The following is a 21,094-nucleotide window of genomic DNA, read 5'->3' as shown; positions in this document are numbered from 1 at the left end:
AGTCCCCAACACAGTCCAAAATGATCTCTCATAAGTCAATAAGAGATTAAGTGCCCTGGATGCTTTAGCCTCCTGAAGTAATCATCACACCCTGAAGTGGGCTCACTTTTTGCAGTATTCGGTAGAGGGTGCAGGGTTTATTATGGAGTACTGTTGCTCTGTCAGGGCCTGATTTTTGTGATTTTGTGCTGCTGAAGCTGGGTGCTGTGCCGTTCCCCACCCTTCTGAGCATCTGTTAGCCCATAACCTATCTGCAGCACAGACTGACAAATAGCTTCTGGCTCTAATGAGCTTGGAAGCACTGAGGAAGGCAGTGTTGCCCTTGCTGCATGAAGGAACAGAGGATAATAGTTCTGTGTTGTAATTCCGTTGTGCTCATTACTTTTAGTAGGACAGGCAGTACCCACAAAGCTTGTTATGAGTGAAATGTGAATGAAACAAGCTCATGCAGAAATTCATTATAACAGTTGTTTAGGGGTCCTGAAGCTGTCTCCCAAACTCCTTTTGAATGGATGCACTTAAGATTCTACTTTGTTGGCTTGTAAATTTTTGTTGCCTGATCCACTGTGCTGAAGCACACGTGGGAGAGGGAGGTAATACTCTTCTTTGATTATGTGATGAGTGAGGGAGGCGTAGCAGGAAAGGAGGTTTGCAGCAGGATCCCAGCAAAGGAGCTTTTCAAAGGGTTTGGCTCCTGCTCAGACTGATACAAAGAAACTTGGCCAGTAAATGCAAACCAACCTTCTCAGTGAAACTGAGTGTAAGAAAGCAAAGAAGCGAAATAAAGGAGCAAAGGCCGGAAAGGTGGAAGGCAAAAGAAGCATTTAAAGCTCTGATGTTTTAATTCTTTGGAGACTGTCAAATAGCATGGTGTAGCATGTGGCTTGCAGCAGGTTCGCCCTTTTCCTGGCTGAAAGTTTGGCATCTAAGAAAAGTGCATAGGAGAGGTCCTGTTTCCTGTGCAGAGAAGGGCTTTGGCTCTTTTGTAAGCACTTCTTCTTTCAAACAATTCACCACTCCCAAACTGATTATTTAGAGGCTCAGTTTGGCAAAGGACAATGGTAGAAACCTTGAAGACAGCAAAATTAGGTTTGTGATAAAGTGGGCACAAACAGAGCAGGCAAGAGGTCCCCTGAATGCAGATGGGACTACAAGGAAGAAAAATCAAGCCTTGGCTGGTTGAGGAGAGTGATGTGGTTTGGGACAAAAGTTGTTTATGTGTGTACACCTGTCCAAAATGTCCATCAGTCTTATGGCGGTAAACACAATCCTGGATGTAGCACGCATCAGACATGTATAATTTTTTTTTCCTTTATTAAAACTGTTATAAGAAAAACATATGATTTCAACTAGTGAGATTCAGGCTGGGCATTTCCCAGCTTATCCCCAAAGCCAGCCCCTCCAGACTTGCATTTCATAAATCTTTGCCCCCACATGTCCCTGTGAAAGAGTTCTGTTCTGCAGGATTTATGTTAGTGATGGATATGGCCCCTTGTTAATTTCTGACCAAGTTCTTTTGTTGCCACTGGTAAAAGAGAGCATTGATACTGCTTGTTGGTTTTGATGTTTCAAAGGAGTAATTTGAGAAGAGCACAAAAGCCTGTAATGTGTTGTTTTGGACAGAAGTCCTAAAATTACCAAAGTATTCAGCATTCTTGTTAGTGTTTAATTCTGTCATATTTCATTCTCTCCTTTACTTATCTCTCTAGCTCTGATTCTTCTTATTTCTGGCTGCTCTAATAGCCCAAGTTAATGATGATGTACACTTGTACAGGGAAAAAAAAAAGATCTTTTTATATGCTATTCAACGCCAACCTGGTTAACATGTCTAAGCACTTAAAATACTGATAATAGCAAAAGGAAAAATGATGTATGGTCACATAAAGAAATTATAAACATAAATACATAAATAGTTGTGCAGGAATTCTTGCAATACTCAGCTCTTTTGCCAGAGTTTTAGTATTACTTATTTAATTTACACCAGAATCTGTTTACTTTTTCCCCCATATATTTCAAACTCCTGTTTGACATGTTGGATGGGACAAAATGTTACCAGTTTTTAAAGACAGTACACTCCTGTTTCTGCTTGTGCTTCTCAGAAATTCTTATCCTGTTGGAACTAAAACTTGCTCCCATGTATGTTCCTAAAACAACACATGAATCCCAAAAGTTTTTATGAATCCTTATTGCATCTCATGTTAAACAAAACAAACAAAAAAGTGAAATATATGTTATCATTTTTTTCTAAACAAAAACATGGGGGTTTGCTACTGCTTGATGTGATGCTCTTGGTGGAAGTTTTTTAAAGCTTGCAGAAAATAATTTGTGTTCGTAATTTATGTACATATTTGTAGAAGGTCTCAGAGATAAGTTATTAATACAGGAAATAATTTTTGGTTTGCTGCTTTAATGCATAGTTGCGCTAAACTAATTTTAATGGCTAATGACTGGCTAAATTGAATTATCACAATGCGTAGAGGAATAGAGTTGTCTTGTGGACAAGTATTTGAAAGAAGCCTCATCATGTATGCTGCCCTCCATTTACCAGAGCTGTGCTTGAATTAGAACACCAGGAGTTTCTCTAAATTTCTGGTAACCATGACAACTGCTACTTTAGTGCTATTAGCCCAATGTAATTGAGCCGAGTGGGTTGCTCGCGGTAATTTTTAGCTTTGTTGGAGTGATGCTCGCCATCGCTGCTCCAAATGCCGTTTGGGATCCGTATCCGAGACTGAGTGTCACCCTGGAGCGCGCTGTGTGCCTCGTGGGACGTTTGTTTGGGGGGAGCATCCCACAGGGGTGCGAGGGGCGGGTCTGGAGCCGCTCCCAGCCAGGATGAGCCCTTGGCGGGGCTGCCACTGACACTTGCGCCTTGTGGTTGCCACGCAACCGCTCCCTTCTCCCAGCTCCATGGAGCTGAGATTTCCATCCATACCGTTTCCTCTCATCTTCCCCCTCCTTCGCATGTTTTAGACACTTAGACACACGCCCCCTCTCTCTCTGTAGCTATTTTTTGTTCATTGTGGAATTTTGTTCCGCGTAAAACTTGGCATAAAAATGATAACAGACATACGCGTGAAAACGCACAAGTGCTCTGCATTCTGTGCAGGATCTGGGGCTGGGTCAATGTTTAAATTAAAAAAAAAAGTAGGTCATTTCTGTTGTCATCAGCTGATATGAGAAGCAATGTAGAGAGGAAAAAGTGTTTTTTCAAAACTGTAGACTAACACTGAAAACACTGAATTTGAGCTGGAATTAAGGATAATGAATGAGTCTGAATGGAAAAAAAAAAAAAAAAAGAAAACTTGAACTTAGTTCAGGAATGTACCCTCATTGAAAATTAGTCTTCTTGAAAAGTCTAATTCAATTCTCTCGTGTCATCTGTAGTTTTGCATGGTGGTGCGAAAAGGGAATCAAATTATATTGACAGGATTAAGTGCTTTGCTCTTGTCTGTACAAGTTGCCCACCACGAAAAAATTTGTCCAGAGTGATAAAAATTGCAAATAAGTAAGATGTAAATGAATGCAGATGGGAAAACCAGTACCAAGAGTTTCTTTTAAATGGATGGAAGACTCATCAGAAGCAGAAATTTTGTTTGAGCATTTCAATTTATGCATGGATTTATGGCAGGCCAGCAGTGTATTGGGGGCTGTTTTGTCATCTAGAACCTTTTTGGAATATAATTTGCCACTAGTTCCTTGCAACAGTATACTTTACATTTATCTCAAGCTTAGCTTATTTGACAGAGGAGAAAAAAATCCACCAGTATTTAAGGAAGCAACTTCTTTGAACTATTTTCAGTATATTTTTATTGCCATTCAAAGCATTTTCAAAAATCCCTCCATTTTTCTTAATTTAATAGGCACCATATCTTACCAGATAGTTTCATTTTATCTTCTTTGTACATTGTTACAGCTGAAGATAACAAATGTTACCGTGCCTAAGGTAGACAGCTAAAATACAGGTTTGCTGTAGATTTGTTTGCTGGAGATATCTGTTCATTTTGGCTGCAAGCACATCACTAAAATAACGAGCACTGTAAATTCTTTAAAGGGTAATACTGAAGATTGTTTTAGTAGGTTTAAGCCTGTTACCTGTTAACTACTTCGTAGTCTATTTGGGGACAAATTTTCAAGACTTGGATGCATACACGCCGTTTGGCATGAGCATGTCTGTTCTTCAAGGACCTGGAACTGTAATGGTTTTAGCACCTTTTAGAAAAATTTGGGTGTTAGTATTTAAGAACTCTGATGTGATTATAAGTACAGAGGCCTCCCAGCCACTTTTGAGCCTGAAATATGCACATTGGAAATCCTTCTGTCAAGATGTCACTTAAACCTGATGGTCCCTAAAACTCATATTTGTCAAAGATTCGCCTCAGCTTTGACAGTGCTCAGCCCAAGTAAATTTATGCCTGCTTCAACTACTCCATCATCTGGGCAGGACTTTTAGAGATTGTTCACCACCAAAGGTGATCTTTTTTTTAAGGAATTATTTCAGAGGTTAAAATACTCACTCTAGGGTACAGGAGGCAGGTGTGGGAACTACCTTTTCTCCTTAAGATGTGAAACCAGTGTGTGTCTCTAGGGTTGGGATTGTTTTTCCCAGAGAAGGGGAAGCTTAGAGGGAATATCATCAAGGTAAATATCTGAAGGGAGGCTGCAAAGAGGGCAGAGCCAGGCTCTTCTCAGTGCTGCCCAGTGGCAGGACCAGAGGCAGTGAGCACAAACTGAACACAGGTTGTAGAGTCTCCACTATTGGAGGCATCCCAACCCTGTCTGGATAGGGAAAATGCTGTTCCTGGGCAGCTGGCTCTAGGGGACTCTGCTTGAGGAAGGGGCTGGACAGGATGACTTCTCAAGGCCCATTCCAACCTCATCCATCCTGTGACTGTATGGCATCCCAGTAAAGAGCCCTGACACCTGACTTGCAGGCTCTGTGGAAATGCCTTTGTTTCTTCAGCCAAATTGTCACTAGTAAAAAGGAAATAATAAATACCAGCTTGTAAAAGAAAGAAAAAAGTGATCACAAGAATTTTTGTGGTATTATAATCTAGAAGGCTGGATGTAGCCACGAAGAGCAGAGTTGAGGGTTTAAAATGCACGAAATTCCATCTGAACGTGTGCTGCAGGTTCTTCCTCCAGAGGATTTACCCTAAACATGAGATTAGAGAGAGAGCTGGTATCATTCCAACTTAGTTTAATTGCTCCACAGAAGGTGGAATGACCCTGAAAAGGGGGACTGAAAATAATCACACCAAGCTGCCTAGTAGTTGGCTCTCTGGGGAGGTCAGGGAAAATTGAACTCATGCTCCCTCTGTCCTGGCTGAAGGTTTAACTCTTGCAGTACTGGGTAAAAGGGGAAAACAGTGCTGTCTTGCACTAATTCCATTCTGGAAGAAAAGGCAGTTCCCCTTGCCTCTTATTGTAATGCTTTATTTTGCATAAAATCAGCTTCTGGATGCTTTAAAGAAAACTTCTCATTCTGATGCTGCAAGCTGTCTTACCAGTGAATAGAGGATTAACGCACCAGTAGAAATACAAACTGATTTGGGAAATAAAGTTTTAGTTTGTTACGTTGCAGAAGATCAAGCCACAAGTGGGAATCAGTAAATCCGATTATTTCCCTCTGGTATTGATGCCATGGAACAAAAAGTTGTGCATCTCCGTGAAATATTTCATATTTGTTTCTAAAAGTTGTATGAACCAGGTTATTAAAAAATAGACTGTACACTTTTTAAGACTTGAACTGTTACTACTTTTTCCAGACTGTTTTCTATGTCCTTATAATATTTTCGCATGGTGAGTGAGGCAAAAGTAACCTAAAATATTAAATAGCTTCTTTAATGTGATTTCCATCAATTTCAAACCAATGCCTGAATTTATAAAAGTGGTTGACCAGCTGAATTCTGATTATTATGCTATCTCAGTTTGGTGTTGTGTGTCCTAGACTTTTTTCAGAACCCGTAAAAGCATAGAAATAAATTAATCACCTTGATTGAATGTAATTTTTGTACAGCATCCAGCACATGAAGGGGAATGCTTTTGTGGTACTTCTCTGTATTTATTTGCTGCACAAATTAAAATAAAAAATCCTAAAAGGATTTTTCTCTTTGAACTGAAGAACAGATTTAGCTAAGGAGTTGTATTCAAGCACGATGTAGAAACAGTGGATCCATCCATGCTTCTGTATGCAATACATTGGCTGTTAGTTATTCTTTCCACAGTTTCCAGGGGTTCCTGGATGTAGTGATCGCTGGCATCCTGAGGGGATAGCCACTCAGTGTTGTAAGGAGTTAGAGAAAACCATTAACATCAATCATTTCCATCTACAAAGTCTATCTAGAAATGATGCCTGAGTCAGCCTGTGCCTAATTTCATCCTAGTAAACAGTTTCAGATCAGAGAAAAAGGTAGAATTAATTGTTGTTCAGAAACATTGCATTAAAATACTAAAAGTTTCACAGAAAAATAGTTAATTCCTTTTACTCAATTAAGTTGTGGCTTTATTAAAAAAGCAAATATTTTGCTGACAGTTTAAAAAAAAAAGTAAAGTGGTAAAAGAGCTTTCTACTCATATGATTGAAAGTTGTGAATCCTCTTTGGGAAACAGGAGGTGAAAAAAAGCCCAAAACCCCACAATAAAACACTAAGGAGCTTTAAAGCTGTGGGCAGTACTTCCATTCTGCTGTTTCCATAAGCGAGTTGGAATGTGGCTGAAACGTGTTTTTGAAAAAGGGAAGAAAAATGCACCAGGTTATGAGAGTATTCCTCTTTCTGACTAAGCCCCTTGACTGTGCATACAGGTAAGTTTTCCACTGTAGTATGTATGTTTTTTCTGGCTGCACCATCTGTCTTAGCTTTAGTAGCAGGATGTTCTTTGGAGCTGTCTTTTAATGCGTTCTTACAGCTGGGGGTAGATTTCTCTGAAATGTTTTCTTGTTTGCGTTGTGACTGCCAACAGTTTACATCTTTTCCTCAACCTTTCCCTTCAGGTGCAGAAACCTGACGTTTCCTGAGAGTCTTCCCGAGGTCAGCGTTGTGTTCATATTTGTGAACGAGGCGCTCTCGGTGATCCTGCGCTCCATCCACTCCGCCATCGACCGCACTCCAGCTCACCTGCTCAAGGAGATCATCCTGGTTGATGATAACAGTAACAATGGTAAGACATTTTGGTTCTTCCCCCTCCCTTCCCTGAGGCTGTATCATACAAGAGAAACTTTGAATTCTGGCTCTTGCTCATCCTTTAGACCTTTCAGATGTTACTGGTGTACTTTTGCCCTTCTTCATCCCACACTCCTGCTGGGCTGCCTTGAACTCTGCACAAGTGGGGCATGTTTAAAAGTGTGTACAAAAGGTGGAATGTTTGAGGTGTCTGGCAGGCAGAATTTTGAATGTAGCAATAGGTTAGATCTAGCAAGTTTTACTCTTAGTGCTTCTGAGTGTTTTCAAGCTTGTATGGTTTCTGCGCTTCTCCTGTTTCCACTGTATGATTCCGCATGTGTACTCTTTGTTTTGTATGAAGTGCCTTTCTGTGTTTCTTAGACTTCTCCTTTAGATTTCCTGTTCTCCTCTCCTCATTAGCAGCACTTACCTTGCTGCCTCTCTGCTGTCTGCGCTCAGATGTTGCTCTCCGTGATCTGAAGGATTGCGCTGCCCGTCTCTGATGGTTCGGTGCTTGCCAGGGTGTTTGTCAGTGAGGCTGTGCTGGACACTGTTTACAAGTCTTATTTTCTAGCAACTTCAGTAATGACATTTTAATAACCACAGAATGCTGAACTTAAAGAAAAATTCTGCTGTGCTGGGGGCGTTAATTCTGAACTGCTGAAATACAAGGGGAATCTGAATTTATCCTGTTGAAGGAAAAAGCTGAACAAAGGGCTTCTCTTATCCTTGCCATCACAACTGCTGTTACCTGGCTATATCACTGTAACTAAATCCTGCTGCTGACGTGTCTCAGATTTTTATAGAAAAGAAACTTACTGGGAAGCAAGTAAATATGTTCCCTACCCCAGGCTATTCATGTCATCATATCCTCTTCTTCTGACTATAAATGAAGGAAAAACTGCAATCCTGACTCTTTAGAGTACAAAACTCAACAACTTGGAGTAGGCCTATGCCTTAAGTTTTGTCCTCTTTCTTAATGCAACACCTGGCAATTTGGTAGGAAGGAAAACAACATTGAAATACAGCTTTGGCTGGTGGACTTGGCTGCGATTGCTTGCTTGAGGTCTCTGGACATTGATAAACTGGCCACAAAGCAGACATAAAAGGAGAGAAATGGCCTGGTGAAAAAAAAAAAAAAGTGTTTTCTAGAGTTTCTGATACTGTGTAGTTTACAGGCAGTTATTGCAGTGTGCACATTGCAGAGCAATGTCAGAAATACCAGTGCTTCTGAGAGCCTGTCATCACTGCCATGAGCTCTTTGCGCTGTGCTCTACAGACTTGTCAAAATTATTCTTTTTTATTATTTCATACCTGAAATAGATCAGCAATCACAGGAACTACTTTATCTTTCAGGAAAACCTGTCCAGCCACGTTTTTTGTTAGTACCGGTATCGGTACTGTACTCTGTAATATTTTTATGATTTGCTGTGCCTTTTATTCAGGCTCGCCTTTCTTACCCTTCAGTGCCTTAAATCCTTGGGTTCCTGGCCCCAAGCAGGGAGACAGAAATTGAGAGGAAGGTAACCTTTGGTTTGGCTGCCTTGGCTTGGTGTTACATGTCATTTTATACGAAATCACACTGTGCAGGGCTATAGTTAGTCTCGCAGAAAAATTCAGCCCTCTACAGGGTTTTATGCTACTCCTCTAACCCTTTCTCTGGCATCTCTTTCCTGCAGTAGTAAATTAGATTTCTACAGTCCTCTTTATCCCATAATGTATGCTGAAGACCTGGTAATAGGCATATATTCGGAGCAGATGGATGTTTGGAACGGGAGCGATTGTAAAGATGATTTATGGCCTTTCCTACTATTAGTTTAAATCTTGAAATATTTATTTTGCGACTTACTTTTCCTTTTACAATATTCTATTTTCAGTTTTTTCTCCCTTCTAGCATTGCTGAGAAGAATCCTTTATATTTAGTGTCATTCTGTGTTTTTCTTATTCGCTCTTTAGCCTGCAAGTGTTGCTGCTAGTTAGATCAGCGGGTTACTCCGGGTTTCCCTGTAATGTTACCTGAGGGGGCAAACACTTGGTTTGTGCTTGCAGTGGGCTCCAGCTCTGCTTCTCACAGGGACCTGTCAGAATCCTAATTATAAGTGGTATTTTTACTCTCAGGCTTTTTCCAGGGATGGCAGCTTCTCTTAACTTGATGCAAGATTTCTTTCTGTGGTGCCGCAGCCATGGGCTTCACGGGCAGGAAACATCACGCTGTGGGAAGTGACTAGAAAGAAAAAGTGACACCAGAGATCTGGCAGAGTCTAAATGGGCATGTTTTAATGCATCCCAAATTTCTGTAGACCTGTATATTGGAAAAGAGCAGCGCAAGAACTAGATGTTTTTTTAAAAAAAATTCCAGAAGGCTGATTTCAGAAACCATTAATTCAAGTAAAGGGCCAAAGTTGGTACATTTGTCTTGAACAATATGTGCTGTGGTATTTCATTTCATGTACTTCAAGGTATGTCAAGCAAATTATCTCTGACTTCCCCATAATCTCGGTGCAGTTTTTCAAGTTCCTAATTATGTTTCGGGAGATCCAAATTGCTCTCTTTGTGAAATTTCCCTATTTTTAAAATAAATATTTGGAGTTAGAAAACTGTGAAAATGCCTGTGTGTGCCATGTAAAAGCAGACAACAGATTTTTGCAGGTCCTGAAATTTTGATCCTTTAGTTAATAAAGCCATTTGCCTGGCTTAATGTGTGTATTTCACCATTCCATCTTTTCTGGTGGAATTTTGATGAAGATTGCTCTGAATTGTTTCATATATGCTGATAGGTACATTAGTAGTAGAATTTAATTTAATTGAAGCATTAAAAAAAGGCGCATTTCAGTGACTACCTGTGTACTGTGTAATGAGAGCAAAAGTTTTATTAAAACAAGCCAAGTATCAGTGTTGTTTATTTGTGTCTCATTTGGGTCTTAGTCACGTTGGTGACAAAGCAGCTGCACAGATTTCAGATTTTTTACTGTATTTTTTAAGTGTCGGGTCAGAATCTTTCCCCTTCGCCTTATTTTGCAGAGATAATGTATGTATAATTTTACAATTTGGCAATATAATTATTAATTTATTTTTTCCTTCAAAAGCAGCAGAATTTTATCTTTATTTTCAGAGAAGAAGCTTAAAAAATTTTAAGTGACCACACCCATGACTGCTGGTGGTTAATTAGACCTCAGAAACATATTTAGAAGCATTGCCTGAGCTGGAGATTACTGGCATTGTGGTTCATTTGCCCCTGGAGCCCTGGCTTGGCTTTTGAGTCTTTTTGCTGGCATTGACCACCACTGCATTACCTCTCGAAGGTGTTTTCAGATGACTTGAAATCTCTCTAAAAAAGCTTCTTGTGAGCCAGCTTCATGGGGAGGCAGTGGGCATTAGCGTGTCCAGAGTATGCCTTGCAAAATTGAGTGCTGTTGCAGTAATTATCATCCTCCAGGACATTTTTATTTCACATTACAGTTAATAATATTGTAGTAGAGGCTCAGATTTTGCAAGGTTCCTTCCTTTTCCTTGAAGCATTACTTATGAATGAAGTATTCCTACATGTTCAGTGTAATGATTCTCATTTTCTCCTGAGATTTACAGGAGTACAGCTGCTGAGCTGCAGTAATAATGCTGGGTGTCACAGGACGTGACTTTTATGTCTTGAGAATTAGTAAAAAAAGTGGGTCAGGTGCAGTCATTTCACCTGTGAGAGGTTGTCCTCGAAACAGTGACAGAAAAGAAACTTTTCAAAAAGCCTCCAGAGCTTTTCATTAAAAAGGTTTATTTCTTTGGTAATTCTTAGGACATAGTTGGGAATAGAAGATTGTTGGATTTTTTTTTTTTTTTTCTTTACAAGAGCAATGATGAATAAACCTCAAGACTGCTGTTCAAATGAATGCTAGATTTCATAGCACAGCGTAATGGCTTACCTGTAGATCATACAACTATGAAAAACCTATTGATAGCAATCTTCTGGGGAAAACCTTTTGTCTTGCATTCTTTCTGTTTGGATGCTTGTTCTTCCCTCACCTGAATGTCAGGAAAGTTCCAAGACAAACAGAAACATCTGAAAGCAAGGAAATAGGCCAATTTTATCTGAGCCTGCATTCATTTTTGGGCTGTGGTTTATGCATAGGGGAGGCTTTACTTTATCTGCCTAGATTGATTCTCTGCATTAAAGGTCTTGATGCTGAAGTAATTCTTGCAGAGTCTTTACACAAGCAAGCTCTTAGAAGAGTTGACAGGGATTGACATGAAAAGAAGGCTGTACAGTGCTGGTTAGGAATCAGGTGCTAAAAAGCAAATATTTATGTATAGAGTAGGAAATCTCTTCCCATTGTGGATTTGAGAACAATGCTGGCTGTTGTTACAAACTGCATTTTACTTTAGTAACGTTTAGCGCTGCAGCTTGAATTAGTGAAGGCAATTCTTTGAACATATGTCTGCTGCTACATGTTGTGTGCCTCTGCTGGGACTGCAGCGAGGTGTGCCAGCTACTGTGGATGCATCTGAAAAGGCAGAAGAAGGAAATAACCAGAGGCAAGCCCTTGTCCTCTGGCCATCTGTTCCAGCCACCACCAAAAGTGAGAGCATAATGTTCTTCTTATTGAGGGCTGTGAGAGACTGTCCTGGCCATGCAGTGCAGAACTCCGGTGGAAAAAAAAAAGATATGGACTACTAATGAAAATAGACTGTGAGATTTTTGTGAGGGCACTGAGTCCTGAAAATGATGTCCTAGACTGGCTGTAGACTGTTGTCTCTCCTTACTTGTCAGTCCTTGTGAATGAATTTGATTCCTGCTTTGAAGGGGAGAGGTTGTGGAGTGGGATATCAAAATGAAGTGAGGAGCAGAGCAAAGAGGAGCACGCTCCTGATGAACAAGGCCATTTCTTCCAGTTTTTTTGTTGTTGTTTTTTGTTTAGCACTCTTCACACTTTTTTTTCCTCCTTTGTTCATTCCTTCTTTTCATCAGGGGTGGCCTAGCCCCTTTATTGTCTCAGTCCACTTGACTTGGCTTCCTTCTGCCCTGGCAGTCTGCCCTTTGTGAATGCTCACTCCCTCACCCCCATTCCCTGCAACTCATCCTTCTTTGTGAGCTTAGTCCTTCAGCTGGGGTCTCCATTTCGCACGTTCTCAAATTCCAGGGCACCTGTTCCTCTTATCTCCTCCATCCCACTATTTGCTGCACTTTCTCACAAACTGCATTCCTCCATCTCCCCCATCTCACTGTTCAGCTTTCCCTTGCTTTTAGTCTCAGTAATGAAACTCCTGCCTGAATCATCCCTTCCTGCCTTCCTCCACCTCCCAGTAACAGTCTGTTCCTTCCTTTTTTTGGGCATATTTTTATCATTTCCTTTCTTCCTTTTTCTCTCCGTTGCCTCCTTTTTGTGCGTGTTTTTCCATCCTTTTTTGCTTTCGTTTAAGGATAGTTATGAAGTATCCTTTTCATCCAGCTTTCCAACTCCCCCGTGCCTGAACTCCATAGTCCACCAGACTCCAGGACTCGAATTCCATCACACAAGGGGGCAGGGATAGCATCCCTTGCTGGAGGCAAGGCTCTGGTTTTTGTGGCCTCATAATTATAGTTATGTGAAAGCTGTTCCATAACCAATGTGGAGTTTTGTATTGGGAGCTGTCACAGTCTCCTTTCTTTGTAATTCCGGTGGAAGGTCCTTAGCCGTGCTTTTCTGGGCAAGCAGGAGAGTTCCAGTGCTGCGGGACCATTTGCCTCTGTGGAAGCTCTGTGTGCTCCAGAGGTGTGGGCAGTGACAAAGCGGCCTTTCAGCAGAGCAGTTACTTTAATCACCTGCAATACACCGTGGTTCAGTCTGTCGGTACGGCTGGAAAAGCGACATTTCAGTGTGTGTGCCAGCTGATAGCAGAACCTCTGTCCACATCAGGGGCCAGCTGGGCAGGGCAGAGCTTTTATTGCAGTCTCCTGACATCAGACTTTATGACTCAGGCATTCAGATAATGCTATGAATTGAATCTTCCCTAGCCAGCAGTGCCCAAAAGTTAATGTATGGCCATCTTATCTTTTATTCCATCCCTCAGGTAATTTAGCTCGTTCAGTCCTGACCCACTTGCAGTGTTGCAGTCTGATAAATGCCTTTTCCTGTGTCAGATTCAGCACACCAAGTCTCAGAGGCCTGGCCTTGTTTCCTGGTGGCTCTGTTTTACCTTGGATCCCAGTGTGCCAGTTGATGCTGTGCTTCTGTTCCACATCTGCCGTGTCCCCTGAATGAGAAGGGGCGCAGTGCACAGTCAGGGTGTTCTTGCCCTTCCTCCCCACACCTGTCCTGCCACCCTCTTGTGACACAGCTCTTAGTGTGAGCACAGTCATGTGTGCCCTCACGTGCCTGGCCACAGCAAAGCCTGAAATGGATGAAGAAATTACAGGTTTAGGTGACGATAAATAGCTGCACACTGGCACTTTTGGGGTGTTCTGGAGGAATGATTTGGGTCAGCTTACAGAAAATAGCATCACCTGTGTCAGGTGTGATTCAGAGGCCAAATGTGGCCACACTTAAAGGCTGCAGTCACGTTCACTGAGAACAGGCTTGGTTTAAGCTCTTCTGGTAGCAATGAGGGATTCACCCTGTGTGCTTTGGAGGTGCTCTAGGCTGCTGGCATCCTGGCTCTGGGGATGCCAGCACGTAAATACTGCCTTGGTGCACTTCTCAGTACCGTCACTGTGATTTTAGCATCAAAATTAATCTCTAGGGAGCTCTGAGAAATTGCTTGGTTGAAAAAACCCTTTTCTCTCCCCATTTTTTCCCCTCTCACATTTGTCAGATTATTTTTACTTGAAAAGTTCTTGAGTGGTTTCTGTTGATAATGTTTTCAAGCATGTGTCACTAAATTCAAGTAGCAGCCACTGGTTTAGATTTGGTGCAGTGACAAACATTCATGTAGGGCTCATGAGAAAAGTGCCAATATCTGTTGATGTCAGTAAGATACTGTGCTTTGATCAGATTATTTCCTTTTGACGTCTTTTCCCATGAAGTCTTTGGCAGAAATTGTATTTGAAATATTCTAGTAATGTAAGCTCCTATGAGCCTGAATGAATTCTTAAAGGATTTCTTTCTCTTTCCTTATCAAAAGTATGGTACTTATAATTGAAAGAGTTTGACGGGGTGTGGGAAAATACTCTGTAATGTCAGACAAAGGAGTTAAAGGATTTTGTCCTACAGAAAGTTAAGAAATGAAAATTGTCTTTTAAATGAACTTCATTAAAATTTACCTTTTCTTCTCAGCCCCAGCTTACTTTTCTTAAAAAGAAAAATTACTAAAAAGATACCTTTCATAAAATGAATACTGAGTTCTTAACTTTAAGTAGTGGCAAAACTTCCTGCCAGAGATGATAATTTCAAACTCTTTAATTTCTTTGTGGTAGAACCTCAAAATTCTTGATGTGCTGAAGGGTCCAAGGCGTGATAAGAGATTTGCCTAAGAAAGTATTTGAGAATGTTCAAGCATGTCACTAAATGATAACAATCAGTTAGCAAAATATATGAATAAATTAGAGATTAGTCTTTGGTCGCCACACAAAGGCACATTTACAGGCATTGCTAGGTATTTTAAAGGCATTGTGGAACCTAGACTGTGAGTCTAAAGTTCAAGTGCAGAACATTTTAACAAAGGACACGTGAATTCTAAAAATAATAATTCATGTTGGCTTTTCTTTTGGCCTGCTTTTATGTAGATATGCTTGGCATTGAGTTCTTTGAAAGTGTTCTCAAAATATTTTCAGTGGCCATATTTTAAATTGCTCGACTTCGCTTGTTCACTGCTAGTGATTTCTGGGGATGTTATTAAAACGGTGTTCCTTCCTTTCAACCTGGAAAAGCAAACTGTTTAAGGCAGTGTGCTTCAACTAGCAGCCTGGGAAAACTTTGGGGAAGCTCAATTTAAATCTTTGGAAAATGTGATGAAGGTGACTAAAAGCTAACATTTTCATTTACGGTGATGCAATTAACAAGGGGAAAATGAGGACTTGGGGTTAGGCTGTGAGAGAGTGAGAATTCCCACTTGTTTTTCCTCACCTGGTGTATTTGGAAAAAGAAAGTTTTGTTTTCACTGGGCCTCCATGACAAGAGTTGTTAACACCACTTAGTGTTGTAGAGCTCCTGTTGTGAGAGTCTCTGAGGGCTCGTCAGTCCGTATGGATGGAGATACAGGTTATGTGCTGAAAATATAAATATCCTTCATGTTCTTTTTGATTTTTCACAAGTGTCTGGGAGTCTGTTAGGTTTTGGGTAAGCTCTCCAGCCAGTTTCCTACAGGACTGGGCAAATCCTGCTCTCCTGGCAGTCTGATGGGGGACATCTTCTGACTGGGGACCTGCATGGAGCTGAATTCTCCTGCCATATCCCTGTGGCATTTTGCAATGAAGTTTGTGAACAAACTGATGATTTTATTTTTATTTTTTTGTATTAGTTTCCTTTCAAGCAGAATCTGAGATCAATGGTAGATGCTTTTTGGTACCAACTCAAAGGATGATTTGCCTTTCATTAAATTTAAAGGGGTTTGTCTGCACTGCAGTGTGAACTTTCCACTGGGTAATTCAGAATCATGATGAATGCTGAATAAGATGGCAGCATGAATCATTGTTGTTTTCGTTTGGCAGCAGGGAAAACCTTGATGGAATTGCTAAGTGCTTTCAGTTCTCTCCAGATAGCTCAGTGTCGGCTGCTGCATTGTTCCTCTGCTCCTCACTGACACACTCCTTTGGCCCAGTGCCTGTCTAATCATTGTTTAATGTTTCAAAAGCTGCCACCTTCTATTTGAAGCAGTCTTTTCAAGCAGTACAAATACCAGCAGATTTGCATACAGTAGAAATAGAAATAATTGGAAAAATAAAGTTTTAAAAAAAAAGAGATGTTAACAGCATTAATATTTTATGAAGGTGGAAAAAAAAATTCTGCATAGCTAATCAAATGATGGTGAAATTTAAGGAAGCCTAGAGATATTTCTGTGGCTAAATAGATGGTCTGTCAGTCTTACAGGCTATGAAATAATTATTCCTCCTGACCTATTGCTCCTAATCTCAAGCTTTGCTCACGTACACGAAATGGAAAGAGAACAACAAGGTCTTCTAAAATGAGAAACAAGTTGCAACTCATTTGCCAGCAAATAAACAAGTTGACAACTTCTCTGCCAGCAAATAAACAATGATTTCTGTTTTTTATTACCATGAATGACTGCAGTGTCAGTACTTGAAAAATGTATTTACATTCCCGTGTCAAATAAGTGACTGTGATTCCCTGCCTTGTAGTGTTATTATTACTGTATGGGCAACAAGTTTGAAACATCTCCCCCTGGTCTGCTTCTTATATGAAATGTCTAGGATTACATTTCAGTGGTATTTGTGCCCTTGGAACTTCTTTGTTGATAATTCATAGGCTTTGACAACCAGTTTGGAACATGCAAGTGAAACTGGGTAGCACTGGGCTCTGGTTTTCTGTGTTCTCTCATCAGGTATCTCTGTTCCCAAATAAATGGTTTTTCTCTTTACCAGTTCCCCCTCCCAAATTGTTAAAATTCAAGGAATACTGAGGCAAAAGCTGTGTGACTGTCTGGTTAATCTCTCAGGGGCAAAGACAAAATGTATTCCACAATTAGCTTCAAATTTTATTAATGCTATTTGTGCTGCACAGTGTTCTATGAAAGGGCAAGAACTGAATGAAGCTGTGCCATGACAACCTCTGGAATGCCTTGTGTGCAGGAGCAGGACCTGCGAGACTGAAGGTTCCTGTTCTTCTAGAAATAAATCTTACGGCATCTGAGCTTGGAGCATTAGTCCAATGTGAGAAAAGAGACTTTAGGGAAGCTTCTTCACCAGAAGAATTCAGCTATAGCGCAGCCAAGGGAAAAAAAATAAAAGAAAGTTAGGTTGGTTAAAAGAAAGGGAGATTTTTTTTGACTGAGAAGCAAAGACTTTGTCCAGAATTCCCTTCTCCTGGGGAGGTCAAAGACTGACTAAGGTCAAGAGTAACAGTCAAGGTTATTTTGCCTTTTTTTTTTTTTTTTCTTTTCCTAGATCTGCACACTGCTAGAGGTATCTGAGGTAAGCAGAGTCTGACTTTGGAAATTTTCATTTAGTCTGTCTCCTTGCTTCAGCAATTATGCCACCCAGAGGAGAAGAACATCACAAAATAATGAAGTTACAGGAAACCTCAGTACCTTTTTAAAAGGAACATCATCACATGTGGACACAGAATGATCACACAGATCACAGGAAGAGACATTTCAGATGAAATAAGAGAATTTGTACTCTAATTTTACCCTACAAGCCTGGAAAGATCAGTTGTTACGCAGTGATACAGAAATACTTTACAGGTTGCCTGATATTCAGTTGATCCTGAGCAGTATTTTATGTAACTCCAACTAAACTTTCACTGATGTACTCTTCTCCTAAAATCTGAGTAAGTGCCTCTATAGCTGTATGCCCTAGTAGGAGCTCTGGGAAGAGTTTGATGGCAGGGAATGTTGGTAGTTCATATCCTTGAGAACACATTGAGCATGGGAGCTGCTCGGTGTTTCTCTCTCAGATGGAAATTCCGCAGCCCGGAATACTCTGCAAAGCTTCAGACGTCATGTGGGCAGGAGCACTTCTGCAGGAGACAGATCAGTAAATCCAGTTTAAAGCAGTCAAAATTACTGTTTTACTGCATGCTGTAGAATGGGATTTTCTGTTGGTTTTGCAGATGTGCAGTCAAAGTCCCTGAGGTGAGAATGGTACAGTAATTCTAGTGTTCAAGTTTCCATCACAGGCAGCTCTTGGTGCTGGTGTGCTGCCTTTCTCAAAATGATGCTGAGATTAGACTAAGCATGATATACTAAATCTAAAGAAGATTAGATACATGAAAGCTCTCAGTTGAAAATTGTTTTTAAAAACAAAAGGGGGGAAAGGGGGTTATTCAGCTACTTAAAGTTTTAGGGTTTGTTTTATTTTTCTATAGCTTGTTGTATCCTTATGTCAGTACTCCATCTTTACAAAATGTTTAAAACCTGTAGGATTTGTTTCTAATTTGTGGACCAGTCTTGAAAGGTGCTGACTCCTAGGATTTAACTTTTCATTAGCAGGCTGTGTTCTACAGTGTGGCGTAGTTCGTTTTTGTGACATAGAAAAATATCATCCATAAAGCTGGATGATTGGTCCAGAGACAGTTACCACCAAATGAAGAAAATCTAGTCCTTCAGTGGTGTTAGGTCAGCTCACATAGCCCATCTCCTCAAATTAGGTGTGGTTCATCGCTGAAATAGAGTGTTGTCTTCCCAAATGGATGTGGAGGTGGAGCCTCTGTGATCCTGTCAGCTCTCACCAGGAGTTTCAGCTCCTTTGAGTCTGAGAGTCAACAGAGTCTTACCAGAAAGAGGATTGCAAAACTGAGCCTGAGTCACTTTCAGAGACCTGTAATTCATACTGGAACCTCTGCACAGGCTAGCCATGTCCAATATTTGTTCTTTTTACCACTCTTTCGATGACACGCAAATTAGGAAGTCTACGGGTCTTTTAAAATATCTAAAAAGAAAAGCCTTAGAGAAGGTGAATTAATAAAATGGTCTGTTAAGCTAACCATCACTTTATGGCCCTGAACTTGAAACACTGAGAGAAATATTACTTAGATGCAGTAAAATGGAAAAACAAAGGGGTCTGATCACTTTCCTTATACAGGACAGTACCCTAGAATAGTGTGCCTGGTGCTTCAGAGTATATCAAACTGAGTTTAATCAACTGTGGATTACTGCATAACAGCTCAATCAACTTCAGGTCAGCAAGAAAGAAAGTAGAGGAATTTTATTAGTAAAACTATAAAAGAAGGTGCACGTTGAATAGTTTGCTTGACTTCCTGGGTTTGGATTGTCAAAGTTATCAAAGTAACATGAAAAACTGTAGTGGGTGATTTATCTCCCTCAGGATCTTATGCATCAAGACTTGGCTCTGATGTGTGACAAAACATATTTCAAAAAATTGCATGCATTTTTTATGGTGTTGCACAGTGTTGTGTGCACACTGTGGTTTCAGGTTCATGTAGAGTATTTTCTAGAAAATGCTGAACTCTTTGGTTGGATTCTGCTCCACTGCTACTCTGGCTGTCTTTCCCCATCCTAATAGAGCAGCAGTGGGGTGATGGATTTAATACAGAACAATGATCACTTAGCTTAGACCAGATGCAACCTGAGTTAGCAAATCTGTGTGCTGGAGATGGATTTTGTTTCAATTAAGTTTTCACACTCAGAAACTTTTAATCGCAGCAGGTTCCTCTGGTTATCAGATCCAGGCTTTCTGCAGGCTTAACTTCCCCTACCTATCCATCTCCAGCTGGACTAAGGGGGATTTCTGATTCTGGTCATTTTTAAAAGTTCCTATCAGTGTGAAACTGCATTTCTGTCTGTGCCATACATACCCATTACAGCAGGAATTCCTGTGATTTATATAACTGGCTGTGGCAGGGGAAAAGCATTTTCTCTGCCTTTGTACTGTATTTTTAAAATGAGATGCCACTTGCAGTTACCTGTGTAATCAGTTACTCATTCAGTGGTTTCCTGACTGAGAAAGACCTATAAAAGCACCAGTAAATATAAAATAAATATCTTTCTATTTTTTAATGGGTCCTTTTAAAAATGGAAGGTCATTCTCTGTGAGTTTTGGATAATTTGATTAAAGATACTTCTGAAGTTGAGGAGTAAACTGCCTGCATTATCCTATTACCAGCAGAACCCATACTGACTAAGCTTCAGCCCAGGGGCTCAGTAACATCCCAAAAGGGGCTTGACTAGTGACAGCTGAGAAATACACAAATTATAGAGAATAAATAGCCAGTTTTGAAGGGAGTAGTGAACAGACCTTTGCCCTGTCACTGTAGGTACTGTGCAGTAATTCTGAGACAACCTGCATAGCTGCTTGATAGTTCCCCGTCTCTTTGGTAGGGTGAAGCACCACCAATGCCCCGTCTGGCATTCTTCTGGAAAAAATTAGCCAGATTTCTCTGTAAATATCCTGCAAGACATACTTTAACACAATTCTGATTCCAACAGTTTCATCTCCCCCAGGAGACAAAACTTGGTTTCTGTGAGTGAAGTGCACAGAGGCGCCTGCAGAGCAGGACCCAGGAGTGCTAGGGCTGGATCTGCTTGAGTCTTCCCAGGACAGGCAGGAGTGACAGCAGGTTGGTGGTGTGGCCGTGCAGGATGTTTCTGCCTCTCTCTGTAGGAAATAAACGCCTCTCCAATGTGTGCCAAGTCAAGGCTCCACTGGGGAAGACTTGAGGAATTACACTGCTTGCTCAGGTCTGTCCCTGGCATCAGATTCCAGGCTTCTCAACATGTTTCCTTGGCATTTCTTTCAGCAGACTCCTTTGCTAATGTGCTGTTTCTGGCACAGATCCTAAAATGGGAACAAGTCTGCTCAAGAAAATCTCACTTAAAATTTAGTCCCCTTTTGAAAAGTATCTAACCCTTGTAACTCTCCTGTTTTGTGCATTATGGACTGAACACCTAACCATGCAGCCAGTTGTGTATATTGAAAGCCTGATTACTTGTGTGACTTATTTTTGTAAGGTCCCATGTGGAAACAGAGAGGTATTCCTTGGTTTAGGTGCTGTTCAGCAATTAGATGCATAATGGATCCCATCCTCCTTGATGCCATTACATTCAGTGAAATTATTTGTATCATATGGTACCAGAACTCATGAACAATGCTTTCAGTCTCTTGGCTTCCATTAACAGAGTGATAATTCATCACAGATTTGATACACGCATGGAAAAAAAAGAAAAAATTGAAATTGAGGGAACTGTATGTACTGCGACAACTGTCTGGAATATTTATTAGACAATTTACAAATTCCTGTCATCTTATTATTCCTTTTAACATCGAGAATACGCTACATAACCAAATTAATTTCTTCCTGAAGGGAGTTCAGTGCAAATCACAAGACAGT

The 21,094-nt window shown here is 40.6% G+C and overlaps 1 protein-coding gene across 7 annotated transcripts in view; it reads left to right on the top strand.

Annotated features, from left to right (window-relative positions):
- The window catches only part of GALNT18 (polypeptide N-acetylgalactosaminyltransferase 18), a 233,529-nt gene that overhangs the window by 122,415 nt on the left and 90,020 nt on the right, over positions 1–21,094 (top strand). For all 7 annotated transcript variants that reach the window (XM_058421080.1, XM_058421079.1, XM_058421078.1 and 4 more), the window contains one exon: positions 6,995–7,161. In XM_058421080.1, the coding sequence (XP_058277063.1) occupies positions 6,995–7,161 (167 nt within the window). The remainder of the gene's footprint in view (positions 1–6,994; positions 7,162–21,094) is intronic.

This window comes from Hirundo rustica, chromosome 6 (genome assembly GCF_015227805.2).
Source record: "Hirundo rustica isolate bHirRus1 chromosome 6, bHirRus1.pri.v3, whole genome shotgun sequence".
Lineage (NCBI taxonomy): Eukaryota > Metazoa > Chordata > Aves > Passeriformes > Hirundinidae > Hirundo > Hirundo rustica.
This window is presented reverse-complemented; position numbering and strand designations above follow the sequence as displayed.